This window comes from Puma concolor, chromosome C1, assembly GCF_028749965.1.
Source record: "Puma concolor isolate L17-30 chromosome C1, mPumCon1.1.hap2, whole genome shotgun sequence".
NCBI lineage: Eukaryota > Metazoa > Chordata > Mammalia > Carnivora > Felidae > Puma > Puma concolor.
This window is the reverse complement of record NC_141674.1, coordinates 48722475-48744430: the sequence shown is the minus strand read 5'-3', so window position 1 is coordinate 48744430 and position 21956 is coordinate 48722475. Positions and strand designations below refer to the sequence as shown.

General features: G+C 40.8%; 1 protein-coding gene across 12 annotated transcripts in view; it reads right to left on the bottom strand.

The window, feature by feature from the left end:
- Positions 1–21956, bottom strand: part of FGGY (FGGY carbohydrate kinase domain containing) — a 420763-nt gene that overhangs the window by 124488 nt on the left and 274319 nt on the right. For all 12 annotated transcript variants that reach the window (XM_025912763.2, XM_086717131.1, XM_086717132.1 and 9 more), the window contains one exon: positions 16589–16696. In XM_025912763.2, the coding sequence (XP_025768548.1) occupies positions 16589–16696 (108 nt within the window). The remainder of the gene's footprint in view (positions 1–16588; positions 16697–21956) is intronic.

Genomic DNA, 21956 nt, shown 5'->3' with positions numbered 1-21956 from the left:
AACCAATTTGACAATAAATTTCATAAAAAAAAAAAAAAAAGAGGAGCCCTCCTGATTGAAAAGTTAGCACGTGAAAAAAAAAATACAAAAAAGAAAGAAGAGTTATCACATGAGAAACTGGGACATAGCTCACCAAGGATAGAAATGTCTAGGCTCTGTGGACAACTACCTTCTTCTCATTTGAAATCGCGTCTCTCTGATTTTATTCCTTAATCCACTAGGTAGCTCTAAACAAAATAATATATAACGGTATCAGGAAGGGAAATGTTTTCCCATGATGCTACCACCCGGCTTGCTAAAACACACCCAACACTGTACTTGTGTTCCTGAACCTCATCTGTGTGTCTTCCCAGTGTTCACATGAGTGTCCAGGACTCCAAAACCATTGGGACCAATTTATTTTCATTGAGACTATGAACTGATTGGTTATTTTGGCCTCATGGAGATAGGCTCTCTAAGCATGTTTCCTAACATGTATAAAGGGGAGGAGAATTTTTTCTGGAGCCACGGAGGCCAGGTCTGGGTTCTGGCTCTGATACCACTTAGCTGTGTGACTTTGTGTAAGCCATTTAACTACTCTGAGTCTCAAAAACCTCCTGTGCCCTCCCCCAGCCTCCCTTTAAAACAGGGGTGCTGGATATCGACAGTGTCTACCACAATGTCAACAACAGTGTAAATACCATCCCCTAAAATTTACTGACTCATTTACCATACATCAACACTGAGCTAAGCATTTTACATACATTTTCTCATATATTCCTTACTCTGCTTGCAGGAAAAAGATACTATTCTCTATTACGGAGATGAGAAAACTGGGACCAAGAGAGACTAAGCAACTTGCCCAAGGTCAGAGGGAGTAAATGACGGATCTAGGTTTCAAACTGAGAAGGTCTTCCTGTATCTAAAGTCCTTGTTCTTAACTACTATGCCATAATGTCTACCAAACTTGCAGGTATACGTTGCTGAATTCCATTTATACAGTAATGCAGAAATGCTCAAACTAATATCAAAGCAATTGGTCATTTCAGTGGGAAAAAACTATGCAGGTTTCGAGTGTTAACTTCCTACAGGTTCAGCTTTGGGTTACTGTGATGGGGCGCGTCTGGACCTTAAAGAGTCGCATCAGTGATGGATAAGTAAAGTCATTACTTGATTTGATGCTCATTTCTATAGGAACACCTTCTGAGTTCAGACAAGGGAGATTTAAATGAGTGTCCAGTGAGAAGCACAGAAACTAGCATGTGTGGTGTGTGCATGAATGTAGTTATTCAGTATTTAATGAATGCCTAATGCATCAGGTACTGGGACTAGGTCCTGGGAATACAGCAGAAAGTAAGAAATACAATACATATAATACATAGTAAAATAAAGAAGTCATTAATTTGGCAATTATTAAATAGGTGGGAGAGCCAAGGCTTCAGCTGAGAGGCTGAGAACAGGCAGCTTGGAGGAGTAGGGAGACAGGGGCAGGATATGCTGGGAACAAGGCTGTGATGACTAGATATGGAGATGCAAAGACATATATGGTTGTGGGCAGTAAGGAAACTGGTGAAGTCCCGAGCCTGGCATATCATTGCTGCTCAGGAAATGTTTGTGCAAAGATGTGGGAGGCACGAAGCATAATGGAGGCACATCATATACTCACACACTGCCATGTATTCTGGAAGCACTACCATATACTTTACATCTGTCTGTACGGGGCACACTTTGGTCACAGGGTGACTGCTAACTTAGAGAATACATGAAGTGGTGAAGATATTGGATGGATGGGGGGGGCAGACGGTAGTTCTTGAAAGTCAGGTAAGCATTTATAGTTTTATTGGATTAGAGACCATGGAATTATTTTGATTTGTGTGCAAAATGATGAGAAGTTAAGGCAAAGCAGTCTGGTAGGGTATGCAGGATGGAGAGATGACCAGACAGGGAGGGCAGGAAATGCAGCCTGGGCTCAGAGGCTGATGGTGAGAACAAGAGGCAAAAATATTTCCTGTTCTTGCTCCATTGTGGCACTTGTCAAGTTGTTTTAAACAATCACTAGTTTATATGTCTGTCTTTAACTGACACTCCAAACTCTTTTAAATCAAGAGCCCCATTATTTCCCAATCCCCAGTGCCTACCTCAATGCCTGGCGTCTTGAATGAATGAATGAGATATATTTGGAGAAAAACAAAACAAATTTAGTGGCTAACCAATTATAGAATATAAGGAAATCAGAGTCAAGAATGACTTTTGGGTCTAAGAAAAGGAAATGTGGCCATGTTAATCATGTCTTTTTATTTTCTGTATTTCTGATGCTTTGATTCTATGACCTTATGGACCCTGGAGAGACTGCCCCTCCCAGGGCTGGCAAGTTCCAGAGAAAGCAAAGGACTCAGCACACCTGAAAGCATACCTTTCATATGCAAACTAACCACTCCAGAACCCACCTTCCCCCACCTCAATGGGCTACTGCTTCCTGCTCTAAGCAATTCAGGGCCAGGAACCAGAAGGCTAGGACAAGCCTGGTGCTTCCCTTGGGTGGCGTGGTCCTGGGGTGGCGTGGAGTGCCCCCTCCTCTTGAGAACTGTGTGCAAGGAACCATCCTTTCGATGACAATCAACCCCTGATCTGTTGGCCTCATACCTGAATAATAACAAAATCTACATATTAAAACAGTGCCTTAGTAAAAAAAAAAAAACAAAAAACATAAGCTTTGGAAACAAGACTTGGGTTCAAATTCATGGTCTATACTTACATTCTGTGCTACCTAGGAAGTTACTTGACCTCTCAGAGCCACATCTACAACTGTAAAATAGGGATAATAAAATGTGCCTTGCAGGGAAAGTAGTGGCCAAGTGCCTGGTATATGGGTGTCTCTCAGTTCACAACATCATCAATAAAAAAGAAGGGGGTATCACCAAAAGAGTAAAAATGGTTGGGAAAACAGAATCTCAAATGGTCAGCTGCACTCCGCCTCCCCCCCCCCCCCCCCCCCCGCCCCCAGCATCTGGTGGTAAAGGCCCACTCTGGTTAGCAAAGAACAAGCCAGTTTTTTCAAATAACTGAGCACTCATTTCAATAGCCTGGAGTGCCTGATCGTACGGCTGATCTCTCTATTTATGTCCTATTCTCTAATGCATTTAGTCCAGTATAGAACATAGTGTCCTATTAGTGGTTATTTGTTTCTCCGTAAAACAACCAGTTTAACCACAATGACTGCTGTATCTGCCAAGTGGTTGCCTCAGAAATATATAGACAGAGCTCGCCTAACTTTATGACTACTTTCTTATTTCCTCCATCTTCTCAGATTTCAGCTCTGAGAGCAAGCAGAGAAGTCTACAAACTATATGGATAGGTAGGAAGCTTGAGCTGGATGGAGTCAGATCTTCAGGATGGCTTTCTAGATCAAGAGGGAAAAGCTACCTTATGATGATATATAATGAGGGTTGGGTTTTTAGGTCCTTCCTTACAAAGGTGCCATCTGTATTTGGAACATGGGAGAAATAGAAAGACAACACAACACAGAGATCATAGATGGGTAGTATGAGGGGACATCTGGCTCACATATGTATTTTATTTGTGTTATATAATGTTTAAAAAAATCAGCCAATATTTTTAAATTGGGAGATTCCACTTGAAATCCAGATTTTGGTTTCTCTTGAAGAACTGGCTTATGTAAAACACTGGCCACACATATTTCCCCATGGCCAGAGTCAGCTAGAGCTGATCCCTTCAGATAGGACTGTACCCTTCACTATGTAGAAGGCACCACTGGTCTCCACCATTCCCCAACAACAGGCACCATATTTTACCAATTTCCTCATCATGACTGCACTCATGTTTTACTTGTAGGAGAGATCTATTTCTCTATGCCCATCTCTCTATGAAAGGAAGGAACATAAAATGTTCTTTAGAGCGCCATGAGTTGAAAGAAAAACTTCTCTGTGGAAGTAAAAAAAAAATTGTTTGCCTTGTCTTTATTCTTTAATGCTGTCTGACTCCTTTAGGCATTTGGGTTTTCAACTCTTGATATGGCAGGAAGAACACAAACAGGGACTCCTAAGACTGCAGTTGATTCTGGCTCAGGGAATGACCTTACACAAGACCGTTTCTAATTCTCTCTCTGCAACATTTAAGAAATTAATATGACAAATAGCCAAGTGTTTGTAAAATTACACGGAGGACCGCATTGCCTGAGATATCAAAACTGCTGGCACAGAGTTCACAGGCAGGACAAACACATGACACAGGCGACTTCTGAATTCCAGAATTTTAGGTTCTATGATGATTTTGCTAGGACATAGCTATCTTCTTGCATGTGGGGTTTTTTTCTATTAAAATCAATTTTATGTATTAGTCTCAAGGCTGTCTTTTACCTTACTTTGCAGATAACAAAATCATTAGGCTCAGAGAAATGTTCACTGCTTGCCACAACTCCTTTTCACCTTTTGCATTTACCTGAAATGTCACTTTTTTCATCTTGGCTATTCCAACTCTTTCCTTACCTCGCCTTCTTATCTCAAAGCAAAAACATTTTGCCTGATTTTTCCCAGACTTGAAACTCTCATAAAAATCTAATGGAAGAAGAAAGCCCAACCTAGATAATTTCTTTTATGTTGCTGGAAAGAATTGTGGGTTTCAACACTGAACAGTTCTTAAGAACAACAAACATTCCTGAAAGAAAATGTAAACTGTGTTTTTTGTTTTTTGTTTTTTTTTAACTTTAATACTAGCTTTAGATAGAACCGCTTCACTTACAGGTGGTGGACAAATTCTGATTTAAGGCAGAGCTACTTTAGTTTCATTCAACATCAAAGTTAATAGCTTTGTGTATTTTTATAGTTTGTTAATTGGTTCACTTATTCATGAAACTAATGTGATATATAGCTACCCTGTGCTAGGCATCACTGTAATAATTGAAGATTCAAAGATAAATTAAAGTCACACAATTAAAGCTCTCACAAAGCTCTGCCTATCAGTGGAAAATGGACACACCAATACTCACATATGGCCTCAGAAGATTAGGTTCTTGGTAGATCCCACAAATGTTTATTGAACATTTACTCTGTTCTAGTTGTAGTAAGCACAGGGGATTCAGTGGCCATGGAAAGGAAGCTCAACCCTATCATACAAATGCTACCCTAACTTCTGGATGATCTCTGAACTACATTATAGGTAGCCTAGCTAAAGCTGAAAAAATTCAGCAGAGATTTCAGTAGGTGTCCATCACAAGAAAGACAAAATTTGAGAGTTTGAGTTCAACCAAATAAACCACCTGTTAAAAACAAACAAACAAACAAACAAACAAAAAGATACTCTTCAGAGAAATAAGAATAACCCAGTGTCTCTACAATATATCAATCATAATGTTTAAGACAGGATCCCAAATTGCTAGACATATGGAGAGAAGGAAAATGTAATCCATACTTATGAGAAAAGCCATTTAATGGACAATGACCCTGAGATGACACAGATACTGGATTTAGAAGGCAAGAATTCAGCAGTTTATTCTAGATCTGTCTCCTGAGGCAAGGGAAACCAAAGCAGAAATAAACCATTAGGACTACATCAAAATACAAAGTTTCTGCACAGCAAAAGAAACAGTCAACAAAACTAAAAGACAGTCTCTGAACAGGAGAAGGTATTTGCAAAGGACATATCTGATAAGGGGTTCGTATCCAAAATATACAAAGAACTCATACAAATAGGTGAAGGGGAATGGGAGTACATTTATCTTGATGAGCACTGGCTAATATGTGTTATTGCTGAATAACTATATTGTACGTCTGAAACTAATAGAACACAGTATTAAGTGCACTGGAATTAAAAGAAGAAAAGAAAAGAAAAGAAAAGAAAAGAAAAGAAAAGAAAAGAAAAGAAAAGAAAAGAAAAGAAAACTAAGAAGTAAAATAATAAAATAATGTATACAACTCAACACCAAGCCCCCCCCCCGCCCCCACCAAATAATCAAATTAAAATTTGGCGGAAGACTTAAACAGACATTTCCCCAAAGAAGACATACAAATGGCCAACAGACACATGAAAAGATGCTCAACATCACTCATCATCAGGGAAATGCAAATCAAAACCACAATGAGATAATCACCTCACTACTGTAAGAATGGCTAAAATAAAAAACACACACACACACACAAGAAATAACTAGTGTTGGTAAAGACGTGGAGAAAAAGGAACCTTCATGTACAGTTGATAGAAATGTAAACTGGTGCAGGCACTGTGGAAAACAGTGTAGAGGTTCTTCAAAGAATAAAAAATAGAATTACTATAGGATCCCTTAATTCCACTATTGTGTATTTATACAAAGAAGACAAAAACACTAATTCAAAAAGACATATGCACCCCTATATTTACTGCAGTATTATTTACAATAGCAAAGATATGGAAGGAACCTAAGTGTCCCAATAAAGAAGAGGTGGTATGTATGTATGTATATGTATGTATATATGTAAATACACACACACACACACACACACACACACACACACACACACACACACACACACACTGGAATATTACCCAGCCATCAAAAAGAATGAAACCTTGCCATTTGCAACAATATACATGGACATAGAGATACGATGCTAAGTGAAATGTCAGAGAAAGACAAATACCATATGATTTTACTCATATGTGGAATTTAAGAAACAAAACAAGCAAAGAAAAAAAGAGACAAACGAAAAACAGACTCCTAACTATAGAGAACTGATGGTTACCAGAGGGAAAGTGGGTGGGTAGAGGGATGGGGAAAATAGTGATGGGAATTAAGAGTACACTTATCATGATGAGCGTGGAGTATTGTATAGAATTGTTGAATCACTGTATTGTATGTCTGAAACTAATAAAACACTGTACGTTAATTATACTGAAAATAGAAGCCAAGACTACATCATTGTTAATGAACTTGAATTTAAATAAAAAATATGCTGAAAATAAAAAAATAAACAAAATAAAATCAACATGAAGAAAAATTTGCTATACATCCAAAAAAGGAGGAGAGGTGAGAAGAAGACTAATATTGTTGCTTGATCTGAGCACTGGTACGTACTGACATTGTTGAATGTAATATTGCTCACCTTAACAAATAAACATTTAAACAAGCAATAAATAAACCAAGGAAAATGAAGTCAATAGTTTAATAATGCTTTAGGATAGGAGAATATTCTCATAATCAATAAATAGAGAAGAAATAGCAAAGAAACAAAAACTATTAAAACGGAAATTCTAGTATTGATAAATATTATACCCGAAATATTTAGTGGATAGGCATCACACTGATTGAAGATAAAAGAGGAAAGTCAATGAACTTGAAAAGAGACCCAGAGAGAGTACTTAATTGTGAGGGGGAGGAGGGAAGGAGGGGAAGTGAGGGAGAGAAGGAGACAGAGAGAGAGGTGGGAGGGGTGGTAGAGAGGCAGAGATTGGGGGGAAAAAATCCCTCATGGGCCTATGGGACAATGCCCAAGGGTCTCAAATATATGTAACTGGAGTCACAGTATGAGGAATAAGAGCACACGGGGCCTTGGTAATGAGGTAGGTCTGTGAGTATGGGTGCAATGGAGATGCCTATATATCATACAGGCACACACTCTGATGATATTAAGGGGCAAATATATAGTATCATCCCCCAGGGAAAATACCTAAGCCAGGGGTGGTACAGATTCATGGGAACCACACCTCTACTCTTGTTGCTAAATGAAGATCTGCCATATCTATTACCTATAAAACATTTGTCTTATTGTTCCTAGCCTCACATTGCTGGTGTTTCTTATTACTGCATTAGGAAATGTATTGTCAAGAGCCACCACCTGTGCTGAAGTTTACACTCACTCCAACTGCTGGGTCTGTGGAAAGGATGGCTTGCTAGGTCACTAGGGAACCACAGTTCTAAATACTTTCTTTTGTCTTCTAGGTATATTAATCTTGTGGTGCTGTTTATATTGCTGCTGTGGCATACGGATGCAGTATTTATCTATGTTTAAATAAATAAACGCTGACAATTTCCCAAACTTGGTGAAAGAGAGAAATTTCCAAATTCAAGAAGTTTAGCAAATCCGGGAGAAGAAGGATAAATCCAAAGAACACCATGTCTGGGCACACCATAATAAAAATCAAAGGTTAAGAGAAAATCAAGAACGTGGTAGAAGAAAAATAATATACTGTACGCATGGGACAAACAATACCAACGATGGTGGACTTCTCCTGAGAAAAAAAGAGTGCCAGAATACAAGATAGTAACATCTTTAAGCACTGAAGAAAAACAAACAAAAAACCTGTCAACCACGATTATTTTTTATTTGAGGGAGACAGAGAGCACAAGTGGGGGGAGAGGGGCAGAGAGAGAGAGAGAGAATCCCAACCAGGATCCCTGCTCAATGTGGAGACCGTCACGGGGCTCCATCCCATGACCTGGGGATCATGACTTAAGCCGAAATCAAGAGTTGGAGGCTCAACTGACTAAGCCACCCAGGTGCCTCAACCAAGAATTCTGTATTGAGCAAAAATATCTTTCAAGATAGAAGGTAAAATAAATCACTAAAAAAGGAAAAAAAAAAAAACCTATTTTTTTTTCTTTTTTGTCAGTACAGCTACAAGAAATGAATAAATGCTGAAGTGGGTTCTCCAGGATAAGGAAAATATTAGATATTTACATTTTCAGAAAGAAAAAAAACAAAGGGGATGGTAAACAGGTAGGTAAATGCAAAAGATAATGGTTGCTTCTCAGAATTTCTTTGAAATCCGTATGACTTATTAGGGACTGAATTGTATCCTCCCAAAATTCTGATGTGAAGCCCCAACCTTCCATGTGACTGGAAATAGAGACTTTATGGAGGTAAATAAGGTCATACGAGGTCACACGGGTAGGGCCCTAACATGATAGAATTGCTGTCCTTATAAGAAGAGCAAGGATCACCAAAGCTCTCTCACTACATGCATGCACCTGGAAAAGGCCACGTGAGGACACAGGGAGAGGCTGCTGTCCACAAGCCAAGAAGACAGCTCTCACCAGAAACTTAATTTTCTAGCACTATGGTCAGGGACTTCTATCCACCAAACTGTAAGGAAATAAATGTTTATTGTTTAAGTCACCCAGTCTATGGTGTTTTGGTATGGCACCCTGGGCAGACTCATGCGTTATTTAAAGCAAACAACAGGGGTGCCGGAGAGGTTCAGTCAGTTAAGAATCATACAGACTCTTGATATTTCGGCTCAGGTCGTGATCTCACAGTTTGTGAGATTGAGCCCTGCATATGAGATCAAGCACTGCATCAGGCTCTGCATTGACAGCATGGAGCCTGCTTGGGATTCTCTCTCTCCCTCTCTCTCTGTCCCCTCCCCTGCTCACATACACACGCACTCCCTTTCTCTCTCAAAATAAATAAATAAACTTAAAAAAATAAAAATAAAGCAAACAACATAGCAACTACTATATTGTTGGATGTCTAACATATGTAGACATCACGCATATTATGACTTACAGCATTTAAGAGTGGGGGGGTAGTATGTAACTACACAGTTGAATGTTTTTTCTATATTGCATGAAGTTTATAATATACAATCTAAGTAGGCTGAAAAGTTCATGACGTTTATTGTATATAATTCCCAAAGACATCATTTAAAGGAATTCAAACTATCATGCCTAAAAAGCAAATAGAAGAATTTAAATGGAATTCAGAAAATTGAAAGATATTTGAATAATCCAAAAGATGGCAGAAAAGGAGAGAGAAAAAACAAAAACAAAACAAAACAAAACAAAACCAGAACCACAGAAAACAAAGAGCAAAATGGAAGACCTAAATCCAACAACATTCACCTTCACGTTGAATTGTAGGTAGTTTCAACATCAGAGTAAACATCAGAGATTACAAGACTGCAGGAAAGCAAGGCCCAACTATATACTGTGTATAAAAGATGCACTTTACATAGACTGGGACGGAAAAATGGTGCTTTGACTGATGGTGCTGGGAGAGAAGGTTAAAAAAAAAAAATAGATGGAGAGATGTTATACATTTTGGACTTAGAATCCATAGGACCTTCTGACTGGATGTGGCCAGAGAAGGGAAGGGGAGAGTCAAGAATTCATCCCAATTTTTTTGTTTTGATGAAAATATAAATGAGGTGGTCTTTACTCAAATGAAGACAAATAATTGAGGATCAACACAGAGAATGTATCAGTTACCAGAGTTAGAAAACGGTAATTCTGAAATCCCCACCCCCGCCTCCTTGACATTGACTCTATCTTCTCTCCATTGATAGCAATGCTATCCTTCAGAAACCTTGACCTCTCTCTCTCTGCTGCACCTTTCACATTCAATCCATCAGGAAACCTCACCGTCTCTACCTTCAAAATACATCCCCAAATACGACCACGTTTTACCAGCTCCACTGCCATCAACCCCATCTCTCAGCTGGTTTACTGCAAAAGCCTCTTTGGGGTGTCACTGCTTCTGTCTCTCACACCCCCCATCCCACAGTTTATTTCCAACATAGCAGTCAGGCAGCAGTCTGAACGATCCTTTAAAAACTAAGTCATATCTGTCCTGTGCTCATAATTCTCCAGTGGCTTTCCATTTCCCTCAGAGCAAAAGCCAAAATTTTCACAGTGACCAATAATATAGTCCCAAATTACCTCGTAAACTTATTCCCTACAACTCTCATTTTGGGTCATTCTGCTCCATCTTTGTGGCCTCCCTGCTGTTCCTGTAATGTCGCAGGCAGGCAATCCTCCCTCAGGACCTTTGCACTGGTTGTTCCCTTGGCCTGGTACATTCTTCCTCCAGGTTTCCAAATGGCGAATTTCCTTCCCCTCCTGGTTGTTAAGTTTGTATGTCACATCAGTAAGGTTTACCCTGACCACCTTTTTTTAAAATTGCAAACTGCTCACCTGAATCCATAAGCTTACTTCCTCTTTTACTTTTAACAACTTTAACCATAAAATAAACTCTATGGCTTTCTCATTCTATGTATTGTGTATGATCCGTCTCTTCTTGTTAGAATGTAAGCTTGTCAAGGGGCAGATTTTTGGAGTGGGGTGCAGAAGAAGCTATTTTCGTCACTATTTCTCACTCAGAACGGTAACATGAACATAGGCACTCAATAAATACTGGCTGTTTAAACAAGCATCACTCTAAAGAGTTTAGACTTTATCCTACAGATAACTGGAGAGGTGTCAAGAGTGACAGGGTCACATCTATGTGCTTTCAACACATAGTTGAAATTCTGTGGACTAAATGTTGTGTCCCTTCAAAATTCACACGTTGAAATCCTAATGACCAAAGCGATGGTATTGGGAGGTGGGGCCTTTGGGAGGTGATTAAGTATGAAGGTAGAGCCCTAATGAATGGGATTAATGCCTTTGTAAGGGGTTGAGGAGACCAGAGTCCTCCCCTTCCACTTCTTCTTCAACCCAGAAGAGGATCCTCACCAGAACCCAACCAAGGTGCTGCCTTGATCTTGGCCTTCCGGCCTCTACAGCTGTGAGAAATAAAGTGTTGCTGTATATAAGCCACCCAGTCTATAGTACCTTGTTTGAGCGGGACACACTAAGACAAAAGAATCAGAGAGGGAAGGATTAGAAGAAAGAAGGTCATCAGGGAGCTGTGCAGGAATCCAGGTGCGTATACAAAAAATACAGTGAAAGCCTGGGTGGGAGGGAACACAGAAGAGTTTACTTATCCAGGGTAGGTCTTTGTATCCACGAAGTCATTTCAATTAGCCAATGTGAAATGCTGGGGACATACCTAAGTCTATACACAGAATCTGTCAATACTGATACACATAGCATTTTTTCTCTCATCGTCCTACAAAGCCTGTCAACTGTATTTGCTTCAATACACTTGAAAAGAAAGTCCTACTAACTCACAATAATTGCTTCTCAAGGGACTATATAAGACAAGTGTAGGAAAAACTCAAAAATGTAGCTCCACAAAAGTCAGGTCCAGTTCTGGAGAGATCTGGGGCTTCTGGTAGCCCACTCGGGTTTGAATCAAAGCTTCCCCACTTACAACTATTAAGGCCATGATCAAGTTACCTCATTGTTCTGAACCATAAAACTGAAGTAATAACACTGGCCACACAGACAGGCTGGGTTGATCAGAAAGGGCCTGAAGGTGTTTGTCACATAGCAGATACTCCCAGTAGGCTGCAGGGGTAGCACAGTCTATGTGCTACACTAACTAATAATTATCAGGTCTCTATCCAGCCTTCCCATTAGATGATAAGCTACTGGAGGACAGGAATCGTGTGACCGTATTCTTGCTTGGCCCAGTGTAATCACTGCAACATAATGGAAGGGGTGAAATCACTATCTCCATCCATGCACCCCATGCACCCACACTGCAAGGTCTTTGTACACCCGCTTATGGAAGACTGACTGACTTCCTGAGGCTAGGGCTGGGCTGACTAGCACTGGGGATAAGGCAGGGGACAGAGAGGCTTCCCAAAGCACAAATGCCAGAATTCTGGGCACACAACGTCTTGCTACATGGTGACCCTGGAGTTTAAGTTCATAAATTTAAATTCTAGGTTCAAACAATTCAAAGGTAACCCTCACCCAAGCCTACCTGTCCCAGAAAGCCAAAGCCACAAATTTGACTTTGCCTCCCTCACTCTACACCTCCCCCAATGAAAATGACTCCAAGTAAGACAGACAAGAGTGTTTGGAGAGAGGGATGGCCATGGTCCAGCTGGAAACCAGTTTCAGCATCTGGTGACTGCACGGGTTGGTGTTCGATGAAAAAGGTCTGGACGAAAAGCAGTATTTTTTGCACAACTATTTTGGAGAGAGTATTGACAAGCACGAGGCAATTCCTGATGGGTGCCCAATTGATGCAACTAAAATCAATCATCCACAGGTTGGAGGCATGTGCCCTTCTAAAAGGAAATGAGTATCAGTGGCACAAGTCTGAAATGAGTGGAAAATGAATGCAAGTCTCAGTCGAATGAAACTATAAGAGGTCCAAAGCCAGAAGAAATCCTATTCTGTTTTTTTTCTTCATGCTGAAGTTAACCAGATGGAGTTTGTTTTGTTTTGTTTTGTTTTCCAGTAGCAATCTATTCACATACTTGGAATGAAGGATTTGCTTTGGGATAGATGATCTTTTCTTTTTCTTTCTTTCTTTTTTTTTTTTAATTATAAAAATGAGACTTTTGCTTCCCACCCCGCAAATCTAGAGATTAGGTAGTTTTTTGTTTCTTTTTTTTTTTTCTTTTCCTTCTCTTTCTCCTCCTTCCCTCTTCCTCTCCTTTCTCTCCTCTTCTGCTTCAGGTGGTTATGTTTGTGACTGCATGTTTAGAATGTACTTTGGACAATGCAATAACGGAACAGACGCAGCATGTCAGAGATGTGCATTTGAGACAAAGAACATAAAAAAATGTAACTTCCTCCCCGCAGTGTTCTCTAGGAAACCAATGTGTTGTAAAACCAGAGGTCAGAGTTCACAACAGAATTGAGGAGAATAAGTAAAAGGAAAGGAAGGCAAAGAAGGCACAGAAAAAGGCCACTGATGGTGCACTAGGAATCTCCTGGGGCTGTGCTTGCTACCCAGAGTTTTTCTTCTTCATCGGAAAAATATGGACAACAACTGTACCTATTTTACAGGGGTTTCGAGAGAATTAAATGAGATGTATATGCAAAGCTCTTGGCACTGAGACTGGGAAATAAGCCTTAAAAATGAATGGCAGGCATTGTGATGATTATAAATATCATGCAAGGAGTTAACAAGATTATATATATAAGTCCTGTCCACAGAAAAAGATACTCAATTAAATGTGATTTTTATTATTACTATCATTATTATTATTTTATCTATTTTATAGGTTGTTTCTGTCTCTTTGCTTGTCTTCTCTGGACTGATGCTTTGGGTGATCTGTTCTGTTCTTGACTCAGATTTTGTCCCATCATGTGAGCATTTAGATTTCCTAAGATTTTGCTGTCTATAACCCATAGGTTAGTCTATGGCCAATAAAACTATAGAAGTAGAACTGCCCAAAGTGGAACTCCAAACGCAGCTTGATTGGCTGATGGCACAAAATCAACTAACTACAGAAGGGCCAACAATTTCCATGACTCCCGTCGAAAGTCATAGTAGACTATTATGAAGATTTTATTAATGGCGAAAAAGAGGTCACATTTTTTATTTAAATTCAGGGCTCATGAAACAAGCGGAACCAATTCTTATCCACAAAGATATGTCATAATGTTTGGGAAAAGATGGCTTATATCCATAGCAACAGAGCAAACTTTGAGCCAAATACTGGGAAGAGTGTTTCCAGACTGACACAGATGTTCAATTTGCATATTAAGTCTCTGAAAACCTGTTGATGGACAGCTGCACGAACAATGCATCCTGCACAAAGAGTTGGTTTACTGCATCATGATCCTTGTTAAAAAAAAAAAAAAACACAAAGTCTCTGGATTGTGTGATCCAGGAGTTCTGGGTCTGCGAAGGGTGATTATACTCTGACGCAGGGTTGAAAAGGGCTATATTTCAGTAATGGATTTTCAATGTGTCACAGAGAAGAACGGATATCTAGGTTGACAGTTGTGTAAACACATGACACTAGTTAAAATAGGAGAATGAAAAGCCTGAGTCCCATGGCACCTTCAGACAGTGGTGTCATCTCAACTTCTCTAGTATGGGGTTATTAAGACCAATCAGATGTTATGTTACAGTCACTAAGCTTCCCTACTAGACAGTGAGCTCCTCAAAAGCAGGGCCTGATGAAGGCCTAATCCATTTAATTCCTCCAGAACATGTGCTTTGAGGGGCGCCTGGGTGGCGCAGTCGGTTAAGCGTCCGACTTCGGCCAGGTCACGATCTCGCGGTCCGTGAGTTCGAGCCCCGCGTCAGGCTCTGGGCTGATGGTTCGGAGCCTGGAGCCTGTTTCCGATTCTGTGTCTCCCTCTCTCTCTGCCCCTCCCCTGTTCATGCTCTGCCTCTCTCTGTCCCAAAAATAAATAAAAAACGTTGAAAAAAAAATTAAAAAAAAAAAGAACATATGCTTTGAATCTAGCCATCCATCTATGCTTCCATGGACGGTGAAAGAGAACCTGAGGCAGCTAAGTATAAAATAGCAATATACTAAGAAATGGAAACTAATGGTGATTTGCATCCATAGCCAGCTTTGGATCAGACCACTATAACTCTGCTGAACATTTGGAGAGTCGGTATCGGAATCAGGCCATAAACAGATGATTTCAGTGTAACACAGTAAATGTGAGGTTGGCTGAGCCTAGGTCTCATTTTCCCTTGCCTTCCACATGTAATCTCCCTGAGGGCCCACTGACCTCTCCTGACCTGAGGTCTCAGTCATCATTGCCACTGTCCTCATTCAAGCCCGCAAGGCTTTCTGTCTGTGGACTAACCTACTAAAATCATCTCCGTACCTTCAGCCACGTGTCCTCAGGCCTTCTTCCTCACGGTTGCTAGCTGGAGTCTGGACAACTGAGATCTGAACATATGCGTCCGCTCTGCCAACCTTTTGGTGGTTCCCCTTGGTCCACCAGACAAATATCAGCTCCCGAGCATGTTCTACAGGGACTTCTTATGATGTGGTCCCTGCCCAGCTCTCTAACTTTTATCCTAAGTCATTCTTCTAAGAACAGTTTATGTCACAATTTAAACGCTGGACTATGTGCTATTACCTCAAGTAGGCCTTGTTATTTTTAACTCCCATATCTTTGGTCCTATGCCAGTTCTGCCTAAAAGAGTAGCCCTACGCTTCTTTGCCTGGTTTGTCCCTTGTTTACCTTTTAAGACTCAGCACAAATGCTTTCTCGCCCTCAAAGAGTTAGCTCTTTAACCTAGCTTTAGGTCAACTCTGCTTTGCACCTCTGGTATAGTATTCATGTCACTTTTATGCATCTTCTATCTTCCCTATTAGACAACCCCACAAATTCATCAAATTTCTTAAGCACCTTCTATGAAGGAGGCACTGAGCTTGACGCAAAGAAAAGTATGATACGGCCTTTGCCTTTAAGGAGCTCATAGATTTCTGGAAGTGACAGATTAGTAAACCAATAATAATAGAAAACTATAAGTAGAGTCATGTCTTAAAGGACAACTAAAATTATCCAGGTGGTAAAGAACTCTCTGAGCAGAGAAAGAAACACATCCAAAGGCACAGAGGAGTAGAATAACATAAGCCATGGGGAAGTTGTGGGTAAGGCAATCTAGCCTTAGTGACAAGTACATGTGTGGGACTGGAAGGGCTGGACCATGAAAGATGCGATGTGCCCAGAAAACTATCTGAATGAGGTCCCCACTGAAGGATTCTGGCTGGAGAGCAACATGGTCCTTTTTACAGAGTAGAGTATCACTCTCACGGACGTGAGAAAAAAAAAATGGATTTTTGCATGAAAGGTAGGTGTCAAGATGCGTTAGTCACCAGTGCCTGGACCAACATTTATTCCTTTGGCAAATGCATGCTGCATACGCACCATATGTCAGGCTGTGCTCTAAAAGAAAGCTAATTCTTCTGATTTAGGAGCCTGCAAATTTTATATATGGGGTAAATGGGGAGGGTGACAAAATGGACTAGTCAAGGCTATGAAAACATTTAAGCCCGTATTGAGAAAGTGTCAACTTACCAATTTTCCAGTAACGCTCTGACCACCTTCATTCAGCCAGAACCCAGGGACCATGGCTGAGAAATAAGGGCCCCAGACACCTGGTACAAAAATTGGGTCTTTGCTGATCTGAAAAGAAAGAGGCAAAGTATGTGAAAATAATTGACGCTCAGGGCTAGAAGAAGCCTTATCCTCCTCCCATCTGATGTTTCTGTGACCATGTGATTCAACTTCTTATTAAATACCTTCTTTGGTAAGAAAGTCATTCCTTCCAAAGGAAAGGCACGGCTTCATCTTTGGATGAAGGTCTTCCTGTTACATTCATTTAAGATGTCGGAGAAGCAAAAGATCATTTTGGCAAGAAACTGGTAGGACATTTCCTTGCTGGCTCCCTCTCTGTGGTAGACTGACTGCAAAAATGTCCCCCATTCTCTACCCCTCCCTGTGTCCATTTCCTCTGCAATGTGACTTTACAACTTCTCTCACTGACAGGTGGAGTCCCCACCCATGGAATCTAGGTCAGCCTGGTGACTTGTCCTGGCCAACACAATGAGACGGAAGTCATACCACCAGTCTTCTAGGCTTAGGTCTCAAGAGGACTGTGTGCTTCTACTCTCCCTCTTGGTTCTCAACCTCTGCAAAGAGAAGAGCCCAGACTAACCTGCTGGATGGAAGGACATGCAACAGAACTGAGGCAACCCAAATGTAGCAGGTGTATCTCAGATATAAGAGACAGCCCAAACAAGATCAGTGGATCACCCTAGTCAACCAGCACTAACAAGCCCAGATCACCACAATCACCCAGCTAACTGATAGACTTGTGAACAAAAACACATGTCTTGTATGTCACTAACATTTTGTGTTTGTCACCTAGCATTTCTGTGGTAATAGGTAAGTGACACATTTCCTTCCTTCTCCAACTACTTACTAGTCAACTAATAGCATGCCATCTCCCCCTCTTGGGTGCTGGGGACAAAGAGATGAGAACACAGAGTTCTTATCTTCAGGAATCTACCAATCTAGAGGGGAGTTCCACAGGTAAATAGACAAATAGGATGCAGTGTGGTCCACGGGATGGTAAAGACAATACATAGAATGTTATGGAGGGACAGAGCAGGCCAGGAGTGAATGGTCTTAGGGAATAGGACATAGCTCAGATGAGCAGGACTGAGGCAGGCATTCTAGGTCAAGGGAAGGGCTTGAACAAAGCCATGTAGGTGAGGGAGAGGTGTTCTTAGGACTCAAGACACTGCAACAGTGTGTTTGTAACAGACCACAGAAGTCCTTTCAGGTATTAGGAGAATACATCAAGACATGAACCTGGACGGACAAGGACGGACCACATGTTCACTCATTAGGAATGGTGCGTGTTTCTCATCCATCTAGCAGGGATGAGTGTTGAAGTCATATTTCTGGTTGTGGATAAGTGTAGGGGAGGGTGGGGAGGGAAAGGGAGGGAGGCATGTCAGATCTACTCCCACATGTCTTCTGGATAGGCAGCAAATCCATTCATTCATTTATCCTACAAATATTTATTCAGCCCTTATTATGTGCTTGGTACTATGTCTCATCCTGGGGATACAGAAATGAACTGAATATTCATGATTTCTGCCCTCATGAAATTTTTAGTCCAGCATTTTAGCACACGGACAAACATTATTTAATTGTCTTGACCCCAAACGTTCCAGTTGCCTTTTCACTAAACTAGTGAGTCCTCAAATCAGGATTTCCGAAGCTCCAAAAGGAAGGAGGTGAGTCAAGGTAAGGGAACTACAAAACACTGTCAACTCTAAATTGTGTGAAATCAAGATAATTTATAAAAAGGGACATTTAACACCTAAAAAAGAAAGAATAATGTCAGGGGAAAAAGAGACTTTTGCAAGAAAAGTCAGTTTGGCTTACATTGACATACTTCTTTCCTTACTGTTAAAACAGATGTTTCCTGAACTCCCACTGTGATCCAAGTCTGTGCCAGGCACTGGCAATGAATGTTAAACAAAACAGCACAGCCCCTGCCCTCAGACAGATTACAGCGACCAATCATTCAAGTTTGGCCAGGAATCTCTTGGTTTAGTACCGAAGGCCTTGTGTCCTAGAAAACCCTTCCGTCCTAGGCAAAAGAGATAAATCATTGGGCAGCCTCAGAAAGATATTAATCAGACCATCACATGATATGCAATTATAAAGTGTGATATGTAAATGGATGAAAATCAAAAGGTCTGATAAAAGCAAATAAGTGAGGTACCTAATCCAGTCTATGGGTCAGGGAAGGCTTTCTTAGGAGGTAACATCAGAATTACGAAGTAAAACATATATAGAAGTTATTTAGTAGGTGTGAAGGTATGTGTGTGAGTAGGAGTGTGCGTATGTGAGCTTTTGTGTATGTGTGTACGATACAAAGAGTGTTCCAGCCGGAAGGAGCACACACTATACGATCTTCATTTTTGTCACTTGGTCTTTGCCCGTGAACATTTATCACGTGCCGGGCCTAGAAACTACTCCCTAAACTGCATCCCAGAGTGGCTTTGGGGTGAATAAGATAGCTCATGTTCACAACCATTAAGAACCCAGTGTTTGACAGGTAGATGGATAACCACCAAAGTCAAATCATCTCTTTTCCTGCCCGGCACCCCTTCCCTTCCAGGACTCTTAGCCCCATTTGATAGATAAGTCTCAGAGAGGCTGCATAAGATATCCACAGTCACTCAGTTAGTAACTGCCCAAGGTGGGATTTGAACCCAGGCAGATGCCGGCCTCAAACCAGATGGCAGGCTTTATTTGTAACTTATAGTACATACTCTGCTTTGGAAGGTTACGCATCACACCCCACCTCCACCCTGTCTCAAAATTTAAACCTGCTCCTGAGTCAGCCATAGCAGAGCTCCACTGGAAGAGTGTGGTTCTGCGGCTCCGAAATGTCAGGTGAAGGCTTTGCTTGGCTCTGCCCACATATAAACCTTTGAGCCGACTCCTGCTCACGCTCACTCGTTTGAAATGGCAAATGCTTCTCATCAGACATCTGAGTGAAGCAAGGAAACCAAGACAGAAATATGTTCCCCAGAGCATTTCCAATCACTTCCAAGCCCTGTGCTCTTGGAGAAAACAAGTAATAGTTTGTTTTGAGAGAGAGAGAGAACGCGCATTTGTATATGTCTGTGTGCTTTAATCCTTTGCAATGAACCTAAATATTTAAAAATATTTTTGTGAAAGCTCTTAACCCATGCTGTGGGCTATCCTGGAGGCTGCTCTGTTACCCAAAGGAGGGAGTTCATTTTACTCCACTGGTAACAACTGTCTGTGCAGGATGCTGACTTCCTAGTAATCGTGGTGTTGTTGGCAACAACAACAGCTAAGATGGACTGGCTACTTACCAAAGGCCTTACTCCAAGCATATTATAGGAATTAAATCACTTAACCCTCATGAAAACCCTAAGGGAAGATTCCATCATTATTCCTATTGTCTAGATGTGTAAACTAAGGCTGAGAGAGTTCAATTGCGTGTCCAAGGTTATAAAAACTGCCAAGCAGTCAGGCACCACACTCTATAGGTTCCATAGTTGTCTCTGCCAAAGTGTTGTCTTAGTTTTAGACTACCTTTGCTTCTTGGAATCCTTCTTTGCCTCTCGAAGGCAGAGAGCAAGGGCCATCACAGTCAATACAGACTCATTCAAATGGAACAAACCTTTTGGTTTTGCTGACAAATAAGTTAGGGAATCTGCATTTCCAAAAGCTTTTGATAAATTTTCTCCAATACACTTGTGAAGAGGAGAACACGTGGGTTGAGTCAAATACCTATCTTCATTCTACTCCCAACTGCCATATTCCAGCCAGGTGATCTTACACAAGGACATAAATGGACCTCAGCCTCAATTCAAAAATGGAAGGTTCAGGGTACCTCGGTGGCGCAGTCGATTAAGCTTCTGACTCTTGATTTCGGCTCAGATCTTGTGGTTTGGGAGTCTAAGCCCCGTGCTGTCAGCACAGAGCCTGCTTAAGATTCTCCCCCTCTCTCTGCCTCTTTCTTTCTCCCTCTCAAAAATAAACATTTAACAAAATGGGAGGATTAAGGGGCACCTGGCTGGTTCAGTCAGTGGAGCGTGTGACTCTTGATCTCAGGGTCATGAGTTTGGGCCCCATGTTGGATAACAGAGATTACTTAAAAGAAAAGAGAAAAAGAAAATATATGGTTATACAAAAATGGGAGTATCGATGTGAATGTTGAAAGACTTCTGTGAAGATGAAATAAGTTATCACCTACCAAGACCTTATTATATGTTAAATACCAAATAGACATTAGTTGTCCTTGAAACGAAGTTTGTATGAGAGAACAGTCAGGTGACAGAGTTGAATGATCACAACCAAAAGTAATTATGATCATGTAAGAAGGTCTCTAGATTTGTCCATGGCCTGATTTAGCCAATATTGTTAACACTGAAGTAGAAAGTGATACAGAAGTAAAGCTTATCATGTTTTCAGATGGTGTTAACTTGGGAGGATTGCTTAGAATGGGGCATGTCCAAATCAAGATTCAAGATTACTTCAAAGAGCTAGAACATTAAGCAAAATACAAGAAACTAGTTAACATTGATTTAATTGTATAAATATTTGCGCTTAGAAGGTACTGGAAATATTCTCATATTCTTTTTAATGGGTGGTGGCATATGAGTATTCCATGTGCTATTGTTTAAACAGTACACAGACCCTTGCTATATTCTTAAATTGTGTGTGCTATCAATAAAGTTAAAGAAGCCCACAATGAGACAAAACATTTGGTTGCACACCATACGCCAGGCACTGAGATCGGCATTGAGGCTATTAAAGTAACAAAGTAAAATGGTAATAACACGAATAATTGATAATAAGGCGTGGCCCCTTTCCTCAAAGAGCTCCTAGTCTGACCAGGCAGACAAGAGGCAGAAATTCAGAAATTACGACAAATCATGCTAAGCCCCACAGTAAGAGAGGGAAGGAGGGGTAGGAACCCAAGCTGTAGTCTTTCCACAGGTGGCCACCCGGAGCGAGGCCTTGAAGGAGTAAGTGTTTCCCTAAGTAAAGAGGGAGGGCATGCCAAGCAGAAAGGACTGTGTGGGCTAGGGGCACACTCATGAAGCTGCACAAGCATTCTGGTTTTCATGAGGGCTTAACATTCTGAATTCTACTTGAAATAAAAGGTCATAAAGTTTGAAGGACAGTTATATTTCTGCATTTATATGTCCTAATGCTTGTGAAAAATTCAATTTTGAAAAAGCTGTGGCTTTTTAAAAGGATAAAAGCCTCAAACAACCCTCTAAGTCAAGCAACGAGAGTAAGAAATAACGCAGAAATAAGGATAATAATGAGAAATACTAAAATGGCAATCGCTAACAGTTACTGTGGGCTTCACAAGATG